This window comes from Rhinatrema bivittatum, chromosome 17, assembly GCF_901001135.1.
Source record: "Rhinatrema bivittatum chromosome 17, aRhiBiv1.1, whole genome shotgun sequence".
Classification (NCBI taxonomy): domain Eukaryota; kingdom Metazoa; phylum Chordata; class Amphibia; order Gymnophiona; family Rhinatrematidae; genus Rhinatrema; species Rhinatrema bivittatum.
This window is the reverse complement of record NC_042631.1, coordinates 21,061,875-21,081,301: the sequence shown is the minus strand read 5'-3', so window position 1 is coordinate 21,081,301 and position 19,427 is coordinate 21,061,875. Positions and strand designations below refer to the sequence as shown.

The window sequence follows — 19,427 nt, the reverse complement described above, 5'->3', positions numbered from 1 at the left end:
ATACTACATATTTTTGCACAAAAATGTCTTTAAAAAGTAAATAAAACATACAGTTTTGAACTATCTGGGCTATGATTATACTATGAAGTAGCATTTGGTTTTTAAAGAATATTTGATGTTCTAATGCAATGCTACTGCTAAAACTATGAAGGCCCAATTTTGATAAGAACATGATCCCTATATATTGGACTCAATATTTATGTTTTACATATCTGTAATTATGTCTGTCTTAACTATTCATTGTCCTATGTTTCTGAGGTTGGTGCCAAATATTCAATTTTATTTAATCATCAAATGTGTAGTTTTTAAGATTAGATTTTAGTTTAAATATACACGGTGTCTTGTTTTACAAGGGTTTGTGAACGTTGAGCATAAGTCATATTTCTTTAAAAAAGCCTTGCACCCTTTCAGGCCAAGGCGCTGCTTTACCTGCATTTGAATGCTCATCTTGGGGTAGATTTTCAAACAAGGCGCGTTGGCGTACTTTTGTTGGCGCTCCAGGCGCAAAGAAAAGTACGCGGGATTTTAGTAGATACGCGCGGAGCCGCGCGTATCCGCTAAAATCCTGGATCGGCGCGCGCAAGGCTATCAATTACGTATAGCCGGCGCGCGCCGAGCCGCGCAGCCTACCCCCGTTCCCTCCAAGGCCGCTCCGAAATCGGAGCAGCCTCGGAGGGAATCCTCTAACGCCCTCCCCTCACCTTCCCCTCCCTTCCTCTACCTAACCCACCCCCCCGACCCTGTCTAAACCCCCCCTTTACCTTTGTCAGGGGATTTACGCCTCCCGGAGGGAGACGTAAATCCCCGCGCGCCGGGACGCGACCTGGGGGCGGGTACGGAGGGCGCGGCCACGCCCCCGGACCGCCCCGGGCCATAACCACGCCCCGGACCCGCCCCCAAAATGCTGCCGACACGCCCCCTAAACGCCACGGCGACCGGGCCCGCCCCCGACACGCCCCCCTCGGAGAACCCCGGGACTTACGCGAGTCCTGGGGTCTGCGCGCGCCGGTGAGCCTATGTAAAATAGGCTCACTGACGCGCAGGGCCCTGCTCGCCTAAATCCGCCCGGATTTGGGCGGATTTAGGCGAGCAGGGCTCTTAAAATCCGCCCCTTTGTGAACATAAATCTTACTGACAATAAGATGCATTCTAAAATTGGAGTACTGCTTAGCAGCATTATATGGAAACCCCATGCAAATGAGGGCATTAAGCAGTACTCTATTAGTGCTCTCTGCTTCAACAGCAGAGGGAAAAGAGTTAAAGGGGAATTAGATTCAGACAGCAAACAACAAGGACTTGAATTTTGCGGTCAGGGAAAACAAATAAGAAAAGGGGTAACTTGCTGATGTGGCTGTTACTACCCTTAACCAATAAGCCTGAAACTCTTGATGCAACTCCAACATTGCTCTCTGCTCCAACGGCAGTAGGTAATGGGGAATTGGACTCAAACAGCAACCAACAAGGGCCCTGACTGATGGTCTGTGAAACTGATGTATGGGGGTGACTTGTACAGTGCGGCAGAAACTGCCATGGGCTTCCTGGGCAGACTGGATGGACCGTTGGTCCTTTTCTGCTATCATTTCTATGTTTAGTACTCTCCAATGCACAGAGGTGCGCTGGCCAAACCCTGGCTCTCCTTAACGCCGGAAACTTGACTCCTGGTCAGCGATGGAATTAGGCTTCTAGCGCAGCTGTGACTCTGACATGCACTGCTTTTCGGCTCTGTACAACAACACACAACACCTGCAAGTTACAAGTTCAACCCCATTTTCTTACCAAAGCGCTAGACATTCTTTTACAATGTAAATTTCCTTCTAAAAGAGATCAAACATGGCTTATTTTGAAACACCGGAAACTACAACAGCTACAACTATAACAAAAGCAACAGATTTCTTCAAAGTAAAAGGAAAACAAAACATGAATCAGCCATTGCGTTCAGTTCTGCCTCACATACCACCCCCCTTTCCCAAAAAATCCCAGTCTAAAAGAAGCAGATGCTGAAATCATAGTATCGCTGCCGAAAGGTTATTTTATATTTGCCTGTAGGAATTCATTTTTAAATTGTGGCACAGATTAACAGCAGTAAAATAGCTGCACCCCCTTTCTCTGCTGCTCCTGCTCCCCCACCCTTCCCGCATTAAAACATGCGTTTAGACTGTGCTTTTTAACTTCTGGCGCATTAGCATTTCATTAGCTTAGTGTATCAGGAATTACTTTTTTTTTTTTTTTAAATCTGTGCATTAAACAGCTGTGCACATCTGTTTAGCGCACAGATTATGGCACTGTCCTGTTTAATAGTAGAAGTGTCCTTCCACGTTCTGTTTCTCTAACATTCTGTTTTACTTCACAAAAGAGACTGATGCGTTTGATATTTTATCCCAGTGTAACTGTACTATGTCTGCCTCTGAACTACTCTGTACCTTTACTACTCATATTCTGGACACGTTATGTAATAAGTAACTTGTCGATTTCATTTTTAAATGTCACTCTAATTAGTTTTAAAAATAACCCAACAACTCTACTAAACCCAAGAGTGGTGTGTCTGAGATTAAAGTGTTCAATTTAGTAATCTACAAATTCTGTTATTGATTCATTGCCAGTGAGAAAAACTGGCAGAATTTAATAGAAAATGGTCTGGGAGGCAGTCCATTTCAAAACATCTCACTTGTGGAAAAAAATCTGTAAAACATATTGTTAACAGATCTAGTCCAACAATATTTTTTTCCACAGAGAAATGCAAGATGTTATTTTTTTAATAACAAAACTTAAATGCTGTTGATTATTAAAACAGCATAAAATGCTACAGAAAAATATAGGAATATTAAGCATGCACAGATATGCTAAAATTACTTTTGTAAGGAACTCCTTCATGCTGTTTTCTTAACAGGCTTACTGATAAATTTGAGATTTCCCAACCAGCCCCTATGTGCCAACAATATTAAATGAAAACCAAAGAAAAAAGCAAAACTAGAAATTAAAAAAAAAATCCAGATGCCTAAGTAAATTTCAAATGTCCCATGTTCTCTGAATTTTGCAGAGAATTGATGGGTGGGTTTATCCTGTCCGGCTGTCAAGAAAGTCACCACAGCCTTTAAAGAAGCAATAGTGAAAGATGAGATCAAGAAAGAAAAAAAGACGCGGAACGCTGCAAAATGTAAAGCAATATGTTTTGTTAGAAAAAATACTTTTTCATTTCAACATTGTCATAGCTTTGCTGCAAGCTTATTTAATTGTGCATTTCTGCAAATCAATGTACAAATGGCCTTATTGACTGGAACCATGTATACTGTAATAAATACATTGTTTTAATACCTCAAATAGATGTTGCAGTAGTAGAAAAAACTCCATCTCTTTTGTATGTAGTGCTTGAGTACAGTCCCACAGATTAAGTGCCTGCATACCCAGCAAAATTAGGAATGGGGTGGGGGGAGGGGAGGGGCAATTCCAGTCCTCGAGAGCTGCAAACCAGTCAGGTTTTCAGGATATCCCTAACGAATATGAGGCACAGGGCCTGCAAACCTCTCTCATCCATATTCGTTAAGGATAGCCTGAAAACCTAACTGGTTTGCGGCCCTCAAGGACTGGAATTGTCCACCCTTGCTCTACACACCACCATCATCATCATCAACACACTTGCAGCTGCCCAAAAATCATTCTCATAATTACTAACAATCTAAGGGCCTCATTTACTAAGCATTTTCCCCATAGTCACAGAATTGGAGAAAACCTTTAGTAAATAACCCTCTAAATGTGAAAAGTTTGGTGACTTGCTTAAGAAAGACTGAACCTGGTTTTCTGCATTGTAATCACGTTACACTAATTATTCCTATTCACATTAACTACTTATTAGTGAACATTAATAATGCATTATAAGGTAAAGATGTTTTATATTTTTACATAAAGGAGAATTTATTCCAAAGCAATTTCATAACTTGTTTTTTTCACATAAGACATACATGAGAGTAGTATCTACAAATTGATGTGGCCTAGTCACTTCCAACTTTTATAAAAGTGATGCTTCAAACTGGTCATAAATTTGTTGCCAATTCTTCACATCTTCATTAATTAAGCAAAATCTATAATGGAATTATAAAAACATTGCTCATAAGTCTGACAGCCCATTTTCCCCTTAATCTTTAGTTACACTACTAGCCATTGCCATATATGAAAACTGCATATAATGTGTGACCCGTCATCTGTACTATCAGTATTGGAAGATAAGAACAAAACTACCAATGCCTCAACATTTTTAATTGTAAATAATCTTCCTGTCCTGATAAGGACCATCATGTTGAGGTTGAAACATAGCTACATTGTGAGTTGTATGGAATATAAAAAGAAGGCACAAATTAAATTCATTTTTTGGGGGGATGACTCAGTTGCATTGCTGTGAGCCATCATGCAGGAGACCTGGGTTCAGTTCCTAGATGTGGCTTTCTGCTGAGGCTGGGGATGTTGTGGAGTAGCTAGTCATAGCTCTTAGGAAGAAAGGAGAGAGTCCCAGGCTTCATGTAATGTACGACCAATATATTTTTACTGGTGCCCTATTGTAAACCGTTATGATGGTGAATAACTTAATGACGGTATATAAAAACTCTTAAATAAAATAAATAAATAAATGTAAGAGTGACATCTATTGTCCAGGCTCAAGATGAACTGAGCAAATTATTTTCATTATCCAGAACCACTTGTTTGTTGTGTTAGAAATATGCCAAAATTTCAAAAGTTCTAAGAGGGGGGAAGTTCAACAAGAAAAAGGAAAAAGTGTCAATGAAACACTACTAGCTACATTCCTAAGTGGTTTACAATAAAACAACCATAGAGTCTCCATTCTAAGGAAGAAGAGAGAGCAATCTTGTGTGATAAGCAGGCAGGATTATAATAAGAGACATGAGAGAAGTTCAGAAAAGTTCCAACAATTGTCCAACTCTTTCTTGAACAGCATATCTATTTGGTTACCATGTCCTTTGAATTCCTAGTATTAAATTGCTCTCTTTTTTTTCTATTTCCTTTCAAATCTATTTGTCTCTTTTTTGTGACTTTTCCTCGCCAGGAACCAAACACCCTACAGTAGATTCTTATTCCACATCCAGCTTTATAAAGATTAATCCAATGTGAGAACATTCAGTTCCCTGCTCTGTCCTGTGACAAGTCATGCCCAGCAAGGAAGCTACAAAGAACTAAATCCCATCCAAAACAATGTTTACAACATAATTCAGCAAAGGAAAAAAGATCTCAAGGAATCATATATACCTGGCATCATTCTCTTCCTAACTCAGACTTAATAGGGTGATACCACAATAAACTGAAATATATTACACCTCATTAGAGAGACAAAATTCTTTACTGAATTTTGTTCTCTGGCCTTACCAATTAGATAATTTGTTCCCCATTTACAAAAAAGCTTTATATTTCAAATTTATACTAGGATCTCAGGAGTAAGGAAGCTGTCTGAATGACAACAAAAAATAAATAACTGATGCAACCAAGGGAAATAATTAAGGCTAAACTACAATCATTCACATTACTTTCACAGAAAAAGGAAGGCTAAATTTTGCCTGTCTCTTATGGATGTTTCTGTTGGACTAATGGAAAGTTGTATTTGTTCTGGAACTTCAGTGCTGGGGTTCAGACCTACTGCGATAGAGCGGTCCCAATCTGAAGTGCAGATGCCTTGCTCGGAGCAGCCCACTAAGGTTGTGAAGATAGCATGGGGATAGAGGGTCTGCCTTCTTCTGAGCGAGATCCCTCCTTGGTTAAACCTCTAGCTGTTTTTCCAAGATCAGATGATATTCCAGGTGTGGTTGTGTCACCTTCCCACAATCAGAGGTTCCCAGATCCACTGCAGCCTAGAACGTTGGGATCTTTGTGGATGGTTCTGATGCAACTGGAAACAACAACTACCAGCAAGTTGGAAAGAATTCAAGGCAAAATCATCTTGCAGGAACAATGGTCAGTAACACAGAAGAAGAAAAACTCTGGCCATTCTAAATGGTTGGATGCACTGGAGAACAAGATGCCAGTGACAGCTGAGGACATTGCTGGCCATTTCTCCCAGGAAAAGTGGAGGTATCTAGATGAAAGGCAGAAGGAGTTTTACAAGGACGTGTTAAAGGATAATTATGATACTCTGATCTCATGCAGCCATGAAGGGATCAATCCTAGCTTATTAACGATTAAAAAAGAGGAAGAGCTATATATCTAGCATCGCCATTGGACCAGTTAATCACTTATACACAGATGCTCAGAAGTAAGCCCGGTCTAGGGGCTTGAAAATGAGGCTGCTGCTGGACATTGTCCTTTGATAAGGATGATTCTGAGCAACTAAAATAAATCTATGTGATAATGGAGGATGTAATAGATCAAATTGACAAAGTAAAGAGGAATAAATCACTAGGACTGGATGGTATCCAGCCAGAGTCTTGAAAGAACTCAACACAGACACAACTTAATGGGAGAGAGTCAACATGATTTTAGCAAAAGGAAGTCTTGCCTTACAAATCTATTCCATTGTCATAAGGATGTAAATAAACATGTAGATAATGATGAACAGGCTGATACAGTGAATTTGGATTTTCAAAAAGCATTTGACAAAGTTCCCCCTAAGGCGAAATTAAAAAATCATGGCATAGGATGCAGTGTCCTATTGTGGATTGTAACTTGTTAAAAGACAGGAAAGAGAGAGTAGGACTAAATAGTCAGTTTTCCAAACGGAGAAGGGTCATTAGGGGAGTGCCAAAGGACCTATGCTGTTTAAAATATCTAGAAATGATCTGAAAAAGTGAATAAGTGAGGCAATCAAATCTACAGCGGATACAAAATTATTCAAAGTTGTTAAAACAGTGGATTACAATGAACTGCAGAGGGACTCTGCAAGACTAGGAGACTGGGATCTGAATGGTGGATGACATTTAATATGGAAAAGTGCAAAATGATGCACATAGGAGGAAATAATCCCTATAACAGGTACACGAAGCTGGATTCTGCATTAGAAGTGACCACCCAGCAAAGAGATCTTGGACAATATATTAAAATCCTCAGCTCAGCATGCGACAGCAATCAAAAAAGCAAATAGATTATTAGGAATGGTCCAAAAAGGAATGAAGAATAACACAGAAAATATCATATTGCCTCTGTACAGATCAATAGTGCGACCGCACCTTGAGTACTGTGTGAGGTTCTGGCTAGTTCATTTCAAAAAATATGTAGTAGAACTAGAAAAGATTCAGAGAAGAGCAACAAAAATAATACAGGGAATGGAATGGCTCCCCTATGAATAAAGGCTACACAAATTAGGAATCTTCAGCTTGGAAAAGAGATGACTGAGAGGACACGACAGAAGTTTATAAAATCATGAGTGGAGTGGAACAGGTATATAAAGGACAGTTATTTACCCTTTCAAATAATACTAAAAGAAGGGGGCACTCCATAAAACATACAACCAGATTAAAATGAATTGTAGATAGCACTTTTTCAACCAACATACAATCAAGCTGTGGAATCAGTTGCTTGAGGATGTGATCAAGCTGATTAGCATAGTGGGGTTTTACAGAGGTTTGGATACATTCCTGGAGAAAAAGTCCATAAAACATTATTAGCCAGGTAGCCTTGGGAAATCCATTGTTTTCCCTAGAAGTGAAGAACAAGAAATAGATCTACGTTTTGGGAACTGCCAGGTATTTGTGACCCAGAACAGCCACTGCTAGAGATAGGAAGCTGTGCTTGATGGATCTTAGTCTGATCCAGCATGTTCCTGGAGGAAAAATCCATAAACAATTATTAGCCAGGTGGACTTAAGGACTGAACAATAAAGTACTGGATCTACTCTTTAGAATCTGCTGGGTATTTCCTAATGATCCATTGTCAGAGACATGATGCTGGGCTTGATGGAACTTTGGTCTGATCTAGCTTAGCATCTCTTGTTATATATTCCACCTCCAAATGCACCAAGCTGCTCGTTTCTCAGGTTTCCAGAATCAACATAGGAGTAGCAGCTCCATAGGAAAGAGAGGGGAATTTGGCAGGAATCAGAGTAACCTCCGAACTGGGGCTTCCAGGCTGGGGCTGTTACTTCCTGATGGTCCTCCCATTGCTTTGCTGACAGTCTGCACCTGCTGTCCAGAAAATACAAAGTTGTCTATCAGCCTCTGAATGGATGTCAAGTGCTCCACTGGAGCTTACCCTTCTTTTACCTATAGAAATGTAGGTTAAGTAAATTGTAAAAGAAAAAAATAATTAACACTTGGGCCGACTAAGGTCAGGTTGCAGGTATCTGCACAGTAGGGGCCATTTTGCCCCTATGTTTTATTTTAATTTTATTTTATAAAAATTAAATCCATTTAAAACAGCAAGACAATAAATATGCAGCAATTGGCCAAATACCTTTTAGTGGAATACAAAATGATTTCAGTGCACTTAGAATTTTGTTCCTTCAAATCAAATGCAGTGTGTGTAACCTATTTTAGACTTTTTACTAAAATAGAGCCTTCAAGCTATTTTCTTAAAATATATCAGGCTTCTTACCGCCACATATGTTTTTCAAAGACAAGTATTGTCTTAGTAGTAAGCTTACATTATACGCTCCAGTGCATAATTTGTGTTCAGCAAATCAGAACTTGTGAACTGTTCCATCTACTCATTTATTTAGTTTAAAAACCACTTTTTACTGGGCATTTTCCTTGGCAGTTCCAATGTTATGGTAATAGGTCAGGAACAAAATTACTTGGTTTAGGAAGAAATTTAAGGCTCTTCTCTGCCAGGGCATATGCAGGCTCCGTGATTATTTAAATGCTGGTAACATCGATAGTGCAATTTATATATACTTTTGTATTGTATTTTTAATTGTTTTATGTTAATATGTTGTATTGTTTTGTTATTGTTTTTTGATATGTAATAGATTATGCATGTATAAACTGTAATCTCTAATGAACAAATGGAAACAGAGGTATATAAAATTGACTATATATATATATATATATATATATATATATATATATGTATGTGTGTGTGTATATGTATTTAAGATTCTGAAACTAATGAATAAACAACTTCATTATCTAACCTATAACCCTACAAAAGGAACATTCTATTGCACAGGTGACATTGAATAAATAGAAACTTTTTTCATTAGTTATGCAACGATATTCAAATCACCACAGCCAAAGCTGGGAGACACACGAGTATGTCTGGCCACTGAGCGCTGTGCAGATTTTAAAAGGTGCTCATGTATGTGCATATCTCCTGGTATGCCCACAAGTGAGAAAACTCAAAAAGAGGTGGGGTGGGGTGTAGTCTGGGCACTCCAGGACTTTGACATGAAATGTGCGCATAAGTATTCACACGCGCAATGACCCAGGGTTCCTTGCCATGTAACTTCCACGCCATGCTAAGGATGGCATGAAAGTAATAAAATAAAAAAATCTAGGCTAGTCAGCAGGGTTTTAAGGGTTGGAGCTGAGGGAAAGGGAGGCTATCAAACTAGGGGGTTGGGAAGTCCTAACCCTTGCCTGGGCGAACTGGGAATGAACTGGTGAAACTGGCAATGGCGTAGACATGCGCCCCCTTTAAAATCCCCCCACTTAAGCAGAGAAGCAGGATTTGCGTGAACACGTATGAGTTATAAAATGGCCGCATCCTTTGGCATGAGCCGTCATACGTGTGTACCTGTGCTTCCACGCGGATGTTTCAGAGTTACCATCCCAGGATATTTCTGATCATTTGCTTTATCTTATAATTGCAAAATGCTTTAATTTTGCAAATAAAACAGGGACCAGGGCCACCAGGTACCAGCTTCAAAAAGGGAACATTTGCTTAGGTCCTAACATTTTCTGCAGAACTTAGGAAGTCATGGCAGAAGCATAGAGTATCCTAAGCCTACAGCTCCTGGTATATGCAGGTGGTCTCCCACCCAAGTATTAACCCCAACCCTGCTTAGCTTCCAAGATGAGACAAGATCAGCACATTCCCAAGCTGGGAAACAGTGAAGAGAAAGAAAGCTCAACTGGCTACTAAAGCAATGCCATAGGAATTCCACCGGGACGATCAGATGGGCTTTATAGCCTTTATCTGGTGTCATGTTATACATTTCTATGGTTCTACTGCTGAGGCATATTGGAAATACAATGCATACAATTAAAAGTTGTCAAATTACAGAGCAGCTTTAGTACAGAAAATATTGCCTTGATCTAACAGAGTAACACAGCAAATGTCGGCAGATAAAGAATTAAATGGTCCAATCTAGCCTGCCCAGCAAGGTGTTTAGAGTTGTAGCTGCCACTCCATGCAGAAATATGTCACCAAAAAGGATACCATATGTTACCTTGGTTATTCATTTCCATCCTCTGTCTGGACACTAGGGAACCTCTGTGTTTATCCCATTCCCGTTGTTTTCACCACCTCTTCGTGAATCCTAGTTCTACAGCTTCCTTTCCATTGGAAAAGTGATTTCTGCACATTATTAATACCCTTCAGATATTTCAAAGTCTATATTATATCCCCCCATCTTTCCTCTCCTATAGGGTATACGTATTTAGGTCCTTCAGACTCATCTCATATGGCTTTTGGTTCAGATCTTGCACCATCTTGGTTACCTTTCTCTGGACTGCTTTTAATTTGTCCTCTATCTGTTATGACTGTCACTGCCCGATGCCTCCACTCCGCCCACCTTACCTTTTTTGTGACTCCTCCTGTGGTTGATGGACGTCTGGCTGCCGTGGCGTCTGCCTGCCGTCCTCTCCGGCATCCCCGGTCCGGCTTGGGCGCTGCATCCCACCATGTTGTCCAGGTACCATAGGGCGTGCGCGCTGCGCGGCCCTGCTTCTTATTCTCTCTTTGGCGTGAACCTCTGGGGCGTCCCCCTCTGATGACGTCACGCATCCCGGATACAAAAGCCTACACTTTTTGCTAGCTAATCGAGTTAGCAAGGGAACTCCTTACGGATAGGATTCACTCTTTTTTACCCAGCTACTCTGCCTCTCCAACTTTTGGACTTTATCCTAACAGGGTACCTGCTCGTCGGGGGCCTTTCTCATTTCTTTCAGGTCGCTATCAGGAACCGGTACTCGCTCCTTGAGGGCCCATGTTCCCTGACTCACTGCCTGCACTTATCTCTTCTGCTTGGAAGAAATCGCTGCCTAAATCATCAGTAAGTTACCAACTTTATTTCCTCAGAGCTGTTCCAGGTACTCGCTCCTCGAGGGCCTGCCTCTATTCCAGCTTCTGTGTCACCTTCCGGGAGAAACCGCTGTGCGAGTATCTTTACCAACAAGGCTCCTTACCAGAACTCTGTGTATGCTCCACTGTACTCACTATCTCAGTTTTCTCCACTACAGCACAGCCATAGAGGGAATCGCTGTTCCAGTATCCTGAGGAACCCTAGCCCAGCTGGGCTTCATCTCTACTCACTACTGCCCCCTCTGGTGGCTTCTCAACTCTGTCTAATAAAAGATATAACTCTGTGTTGTGTGTTCCCAAAGCTGAGCCTGACCTGTGGCCCCTCACGGGACTTCCCCCCCCCGTGGGCGTGGTCAGCTGCCACAGTGTTCAAGGGTCCACCCAAAACCTTACGAACAATAACACTATCCTTTTTTAGATTCAGCTTCCAGAACTGAACACAGTATTCCAGGTGAGGCCTCATCAATGACCTGTACAAGGACATTATCAACTCCTTTTTCCTGCTGGTTTTGCCTGTCTCTATACAGCCCAGCATCCCTCTGGCCCTAGTCACCACATTGTCAAATTGCTTTGTTACCTTCAGATCATCAGACACTATCACCCAAGGTTTCACTCCCAATCCATGTATATCAGTCTCTTACCCCTCATCATGTGCACAGCTTTGGATTCTACATCCTATGAACTGCACTTCTTCACACTGAATCTTAACTGCAAAGTATTCAACCATTTCAAGTTTTCTTAGATAACGTCTCATACTGTCTATTTCTTCAGAGATATCCACTCGTCGTAGACTGCACAAAGATATTGAAAAGAACTCATTCCAGAACAAATCCTTGAGGCACTCCACTCATTACCCTTACATCCTCAGAGTGAAGAGAAAATATTTTTCCAGTCAATGCAAAATTAAGCTTTGGAATTAATTACCAGAAAATATGATAAAGACAGCATAGCTGGGTTTAAAAGAGGTTTGAACAATTCTTGGAGGTAATGTCCATAAACATTAAATGGTTGGACTTGGGGAAAGCCACTGCATATCCTTAAGTGTAAACAGCATGGGATCTAGCTACTTTTTGGGATACCACCAGATGCTTGTGGCTTGGATTGGTCAGGATATCGAGCTTGATGGACCCTTGGTTTGACCCAGTATGGCAGTTCTTATGTCCATTTCCCACTGTCTGTCAGTCAACCAGTTTCTAATCCATTCTACCACCTTGGGACCCACTTCCACGCTGCTCACTTTATTCATGAACATACTGTGTGGAATTATATCAAAAGCTTTGTGGAAATCCAAGTAAACCACATCAAGGCCTGCACTTGATCTAATTTCCTAGTCATCCAATCAAAAAAATTGATCAGATTCATTTGACATAACCTTCCTCTGGTAAAACCATGTTGCCTAGAGGAAGCTTAGTTGCAGCCTATACAAAATTGATCATGCATAATTTGCAGCAATTCCTGCATTGAGCTAATTTATGTTCATTACTTAAGAACATGACAATCCAAATTAAATTTTTAAAGATCAAAACAAGAATGTTTGAAATTAATTTAAAAAGTCCTTCCCCGACCAAATCTGTATTCTTCTATAAAGTACATTTAAAGTACACAACCTAATATTTTTGTAGAAAAATGCTAGAAGCTTGCCCTTTCTCTCTCTTTTCCTTATAACATCAGGACATCAAACCATAATAAACATTCTTCTACATAACAACAAACACGAACAAATACAGTCTACATTTGTTTCTTTAATCCACTAATGTTGACAACCTCCAACAATGACCTACAATAAAACAACTTGAAAATCCTCTTTAAAGCTACTTTAATTTCTTTTTATTCAAGACCAAAAATTACAGTATATCTAAAATATTTGGCAACATTTATAAAAAATGCCTTTGCAAAAATGAAGCAATTTTTATTTCTTCAAGGACTTCCATATGCTACTCAATCAAGCTGTCTACTTCTGCTTCATGAATTTCTAATAAAATGCAAATAAACAAATCCAGGATCTTTTCTCCTGCCAGTATGCTGCATGTGCAAAGTGACAGACTGACCACATGACAACTATGGCTCCATTTATCCATCCAATAGATACTATATACCAGGATATTTGTGGCTTAGGTTTCCCCATGCTTCCTAACAAAGGGGAGTAGGGGTATCATGTAGTTTTTAATTATAACATTTTGCAGGGGTTTATCAGTGGATATGCATTTTAAGACCTATAATTTAACTAAAAATCAGCAAAAAAATACATTGCTTTCAGTCTTTTTCCAGTAGTAGTTCAATTTTTTTTTTAATTCGAATCTCTTAATAATGTAGAAGTAAAAGAAAGTTATAAAAAATGTGATAAGAAGCCAAGAAAGCTAATTTTAGACATGGTATACCAAATAACAAGTAAAAAACTCTCAGGGTGTTTCATCAAAATGCATTATGGCATTAACACACGCGATAAGGCATTAACGCATGCATTAATGCTGTAACGCATGCGATAAATGTGTTACCACATGGCACAAATGCAAATTTTTAGAAGGGTGGGATTGGGGCAATATCGCACTGTGCAATAGCATAACACATGCTATCGCACAGCTTTAACGCCAGAAATAACTACACCTTTTTCCCGGCATTGAGCTGTGCGATATGGCCAAAACGGCCATAATGCAATTTGCGATAAGTTTTGCAAATTGCATTTCGGCCATTTTTGGGCTTGGGGAGGGAGAGGGGAGAAGGGAGAGAGGGAGAGGGAGAGGGAGTGCCTCTGGGGAGGCCTTCACAGTATTCAACTATTTATATCACTATAGGAAGGTCAGCTAATAGCTCAAGGTGAAGTGTTGGTGGTTGTTTAGGATTTAGGGGCCAGTTTTAGCACAGTGAGACATATGAACAGCACAGTACACCTTGGTGAAGATTTGATGTCATTTGGAGTGAGGAAAGTCTCACAAAGTTGAGATTTCTACTATGTTCTCTAACCCTAGCTTGATGGTACCCTGTTATAGAGTCCATCAAGCTAGGGCGAGAGAACACAGTAGAAATCTCAACTTTGTGTGACTTTCCTCTCTCCAAATGACATCAAATCTTCACCGAGGTGTACTGTGCTGTTTGTACATCTCACTCTGCATGTATAACTGGCCCCTAAACCACCACTACCACCACCTCACCTCGAACTATTAGCCGGCCCTCTTATAGAGATATAAATAGTTGAGTACTATGAAGGCCTTATAAATAGTCTCTTTCTCTCTACTTTTATGCACCCTGTGATACACTACCTAAGCAAAGTACATTATCTATGCATTATTATAGCATTTTGATGAATCTAGGGGTCTGTTAGAAAATAAGATAGTTTCCATATTCCCATGTGCAGTTAATAGCAGACTTTAACATGGTGACATGTTTTATATAAGGGTCCATGTAAAAAAAAAAAAAAAAAAAAAGCTTCTGAAAATAGTAAAAATTGAACTTTCAAGGAGCTAAATCATTATGTCAAAGCATGCAGATGCTTTGGAATTGGCTCTGTTGACACAGCCTCATTGGCAAATGCCAGGCAAATGAGTAGAGAGCTAAAAAGGTGACACACTTCAGAAATCATCAGAAGATATAAGGTATGTGACCAGACAATAATAAGTCTGTATCTCAAAAATCTCAATTACAGGATTTCAAGATTCAAAACCTTTTACTCAATAATTCAAGCAGAATGTGCCCAAAGGTCATCCATAGTATGTCCCCCGACATGGTACCATGTTTGTTTATGGCCAGAGGGACAGAGAATCAAAGCACATAACATAAAACCTTCAATCATAAGCAGGCTGATATATTTCAGAGCTTATCTTACTCTTTCCTACCCATTATTCCCCAGAATTTTAAATAATATTAATTCACCTCAACAATAGTAAACTTAGCTAGGAAAAAATGTAAAAAGTCCTCTTTACAAATAGTTTAAAGATACATCAATACTCTCTGAGCTTTATAAAGTACTGTATGATCAGAATTGACAATATCAACTGGAATAGTGTTGCATGACAGTGAAGGCAATCCTTAGATAAGATCCAAGTATTAGAGGTTATAATTGCATGAAAACAAAAATGTGAACATTAACATTATTCCCTGTGCTTTTTCTTTTTAAACTTGTAACACCAAGCTAAGCTGCACATACAATTAACTATTTGTATTTTTCTATATGGACTTATATCCTGCCTTCTCAAACCCAATAGAAATATCCAAAGTGGCTTTCAAACATATAAATAATACCGTAAAATAAAATATCACAAACACATTTCATGTAGCAAAACAAAAAAAAATCCCTAATAAAACAAATCTAAAATTCAAATTCAAAGTAAATTAAGTACAAATCATAAAAAAACTAAACTACATCCTATTCCATACTCTCACTAGGGAATGAATCCAGTTAAAATATAATAAAGAAAAACCTAATAATAATTCAGTGAATCATTTGCACAAACCATAAACCATTCTAAACCACACGCAAAAACACCGCAAACAAGCAAAACAGTCACCTCAACCTCTTACAGCTCCAAAGAGCCTATTGACTGCGGCCCCAGTTGCCCCTACTGCTCTCCAAAGCACTCCAGTGATTAACTTGCATCATTAGTGAATTATGCCCTGTCTTGAAGAAAGCAACACCAAGAATAAGCATACCCAATTGTTGAAACAGAAGAACCACACTGGTGCCTGTAACAGGAAGGCTGTCATGCAAAGGAGTCTGGATTAGCTGTCTGTCTCCTGCTCCCAAAGAAAACAGCTTCTGTAAAAAAAAAAAAAAAATAAAAATAAAAAATAGATATCATATGAAAATGTAAAAGATAATGTTAATCATTTCATTTTGTTCTGTTGAAGAAAGAATATTTTGGTTCTGATTACTCTTAACTGCAACTGAACTTGAAGAATATGAAAATTCAAGGCCAGATTAGGAGGTCTTTGAGCATGCTAAGTAAAAGCCATGAGAAGAGAAGGCTCCTGGGAGAAATGGGAAGCTTGTAAAGTATACAACAATCTACATTTTATACGAATATATTCTGAAATATGGCGATTGTCCATATGGCTGCAATGTAAGATTATTATGATTAAAACAAAGAAAGACTCTTAAAACATAGGCAAATTCAGTGTTAATCCAGGTTGTGTTCTATGTGGTATCACTTTCCTCTAAATAAACATGGTGGTCCCATTTTTGTTATTTCACCATCTCATGATTGACAAGGTATGTAGACAGCTTTTTAAAACGGCTACTGAGTATGCATTTATCATGTTTTCATCTAAATGCAAGGGATTAGATATGCATGCCCATTCAGTTAGCAAACACTTCAGCTTTACAGCATCAGATGTACAGGAAGCAAACATATATCGAGGTGGAAATTCACAATGACAGATATGGCAAGAAACAAAGAAAAAAAAGCAATACAATACACTAAACAAAAGCATTGTATATACAGCACAAACCTATTACATTCAAGTCTTTGATGTATGTAAGTGAAAATGAATTTGACTTACTCCCAATGCTCTGGAGGTGCCAGAAAAGGATACACATTCACCAATAATAAGAGACTTGGATATACCAGAAATAAATAATACTAGCTGGTCTGAGTAGAAAAAAATAAAACAGGGGTATTTTAAAATAAATCCAGCCCCTTCTCCAAAATATCTTGGCAAAGAGCTAGAAACTGTTTATGTCTTGCTTATGTCCGGATAGTCTAACTTTCTGTGCTGAAACACAGAATTTCATATTTGGAAACACATTTTTAATTACAAATCACAGTCTGGTTGTAAAGCAAGAGAAATAAACAGCATAACTTTGGCAGATGGTAAGCTGAAGTCTCTGATTCTAAGATAAAAGAGTTTTATTCAGTGGCTTCTTTTCTAGATGTTTTCTTCACCAGATATTATTGGCAGTTCTAATGCTTTCATAAGTGGAGACAACCCTTCCTTTGGTATCTGAAAACCCAAGCATCTTAAACAATTCTACCCCTGAGATATTAGACATTTTTGGAAAATGTATTGTGCTTATATTTTTTTAAATTTCATAGAGGTCTCTAAATTGTCCAATTTTTTACCCAATAGCATATTTTTAATCAAAGTTTGAAGCATCAGAGTTTGTTTTTCCAGATCTTTGTCCCTTTTTTCCATTCTTTTCAACATCTATTTATTGAGCAGCAAATTTTAACTTTATCTTATTTACTAGTTTCTTCAATATATCCATATTAGTCTCCAGCACCTGTTTTAGATCCAAAATTGCTTTCCCACCCAGTTCTAGGGCTAGTCCCTGTTGATCTTTAGATTCCTTCTCTAGCCTCCAGGGCAGAGTTTAACATTAGAAAAGAATGAGATCTCCATACTAAACAAGTCACCTTGCTATCAGAAGTCTTTGGTACTGAGTTGGATATAATAACCCCCTTTACCCCTAAGCTGATGTCGGGATGCACTTAATTTCAATAAGGTTCCCTGGGTCAGAGTACAAAAAGGGAATGCTTTTGTAGTGCAGACAAGGTTGCTGGACTCGGGAGCAGCCATCTCCACCATGTTAGATGTTCGCAGTTCGGTCTTTTGAGTGAAGAACTTATTAGCCAAACACGTGTGGCGGAATGTAGATCCTCTGAAGGAAAGACCCGAGCCTTGCCTTTGTACCCACCATTCCCCACAGACCATCATCCTCTCTTTCATTCCTCTGTCTCAAGAGGCATTGATGCTCTGGCGAGTGCTCAGGATTCCAAAAGCCAAAGCAGCTGAAAAGGTTTGAATAGATCCACGAGATAAGCCACAGTCCCAGGCTTGCAGGAACTCACAAAAAAAACACACGCATTTTCCTTGACACCATCTTACCCTTAGTTTATTTTAAATCAGCAATTTACTGTAACTGAAACTTCTAGAAAGAGAAAGTCTGCCAACAGCCACTGTTGCCACTTGGGTGTTCACTCATCAGCTGAAGGTTAATATGGATAAGACTGAGCTTCTTTTCTCTTCTCACACCGCTTGCCCTCTGCTTACCCATATCTTGATCTGTACACACCTCTGATCTTTTACCTTTCTATACCTGTCCACACACAGCATCTCAGGGTCACATTTGATTCATTCGTCTCTTTCAACTTACATATCTCCTCTGTTGCCAGATCTTGCAGCCTTAATCTTTCTGAATCAGTCCTTTCCTCTCCCCAAATTAAACAAAATGTATTTCTATGCTAATATCATTTAATGTTTCAGTTACTGCAATGCCCTTCCCTCTCTCCCATGCTCGCTCAATTCAACTTATCCTAAACAGCACTGCCAAAATTATTTTCAGTTTTCACTAGATTTGCTCCAGCCATTTCACTTCTCCTGTGTCTTTGCTGGTTTCTCATTCTAAACACTTCCAAATGTAAAGTGTTCTGCTTTTATCATTTCTAAAAATGCTGCTCATAAATATCAGCAATCGCTTAAACCAGTGATTTTCAACCAGTGTGCCGCGGTACACTAGTGTGCCGCGACACATGGTCGGGTGTGCCGCGGGGAAAGTTCCCCAAACTATAGTGCCCCCTGTGTTTTGTTCCCCTACGATGCGCAGTCACGCTTCCTACAGTGTAGGAGCCGTGTACAATAACACATGCGCGAGCTTTGAACGCTCGCGCGACTTAATGACATCACCGAGCTGGTACTTGTACTCTGGCCTCATGACCATAGTATTTCTCATTGTACCCCTTTATATTGCAGTATATGCTTGGCAGAGGTCCTTTAAGTGTGGCAGATAATGTAATACTCTTCTATTTTAGTGTGTGGCTGCACACACTATCTCAGCAGTGATGGAGAAGTATTTGAGAATGGAAAAGGCAAATGCCGAACAGGACCCTGGACACAATTCTGACCTAGATGAAGGCCCTAGTATGAGAGGTCGACAAAAGAAAAAAGACAAGACAGTGAGCTCAAGGCAATACAGTGAAAGCTATCTTTCATTTGGATTTACTTTCACTGGGGATGCGACAGCACCAACACCACTGTGCTTGGTGTGTGGTGAGAAGCTATCCAATAGCGCCATGGTGCCAAGCAAGCTTAAACGCCATCTCCAAACGAAACACTCTTCCGTTCAAAACAAGCCGATGGAGTATTTTGTACGCTTACGTACAAACAATGAGAAAGAAGCAACTTTTTTGAGAAAAAGCACACAGGTAAATGAGAGAGCCCTCAAAGCTAGCTACCTTGTTGCTGAACTCATAGCTAAATCAAAAAAGTCTCACACTGTGGCAGAAACATTAATACTACCAGCTTGTAAAGCTATTGTAAATGAG

General features: G+C 39.6%; 1 protein-coding gene across 6 annotated transcripts in view; it reads right to left on the bottom strand.

Annotated features, from left to right (window-relative positions):
* Positions 1-19,427, bottom strand: part of SBF2 (SET binding factor 2) — a 469,097-nt gene that overhangs the window by 233,835 nt on the left and 215,835 nt on the right. For all 6 annotated transcript variants that reach the window (XR_003853250.1, XR_003853249.1, XR_003853248.1 and 3 more), the window contains one exon: positions 15,817-15,922. Coding sequence is in view for 3 of the 6 variants with exons in the window: in XM_029582714.1 (XP_029438574.1) it covers positions 15,817-15,922 (106 nt within the window). In the remaining 3 variants the exon portion in view is untranslated. The remainder of the gene's footprint in view (positions 1-15,816; positions 15,923-19,427) is intronic.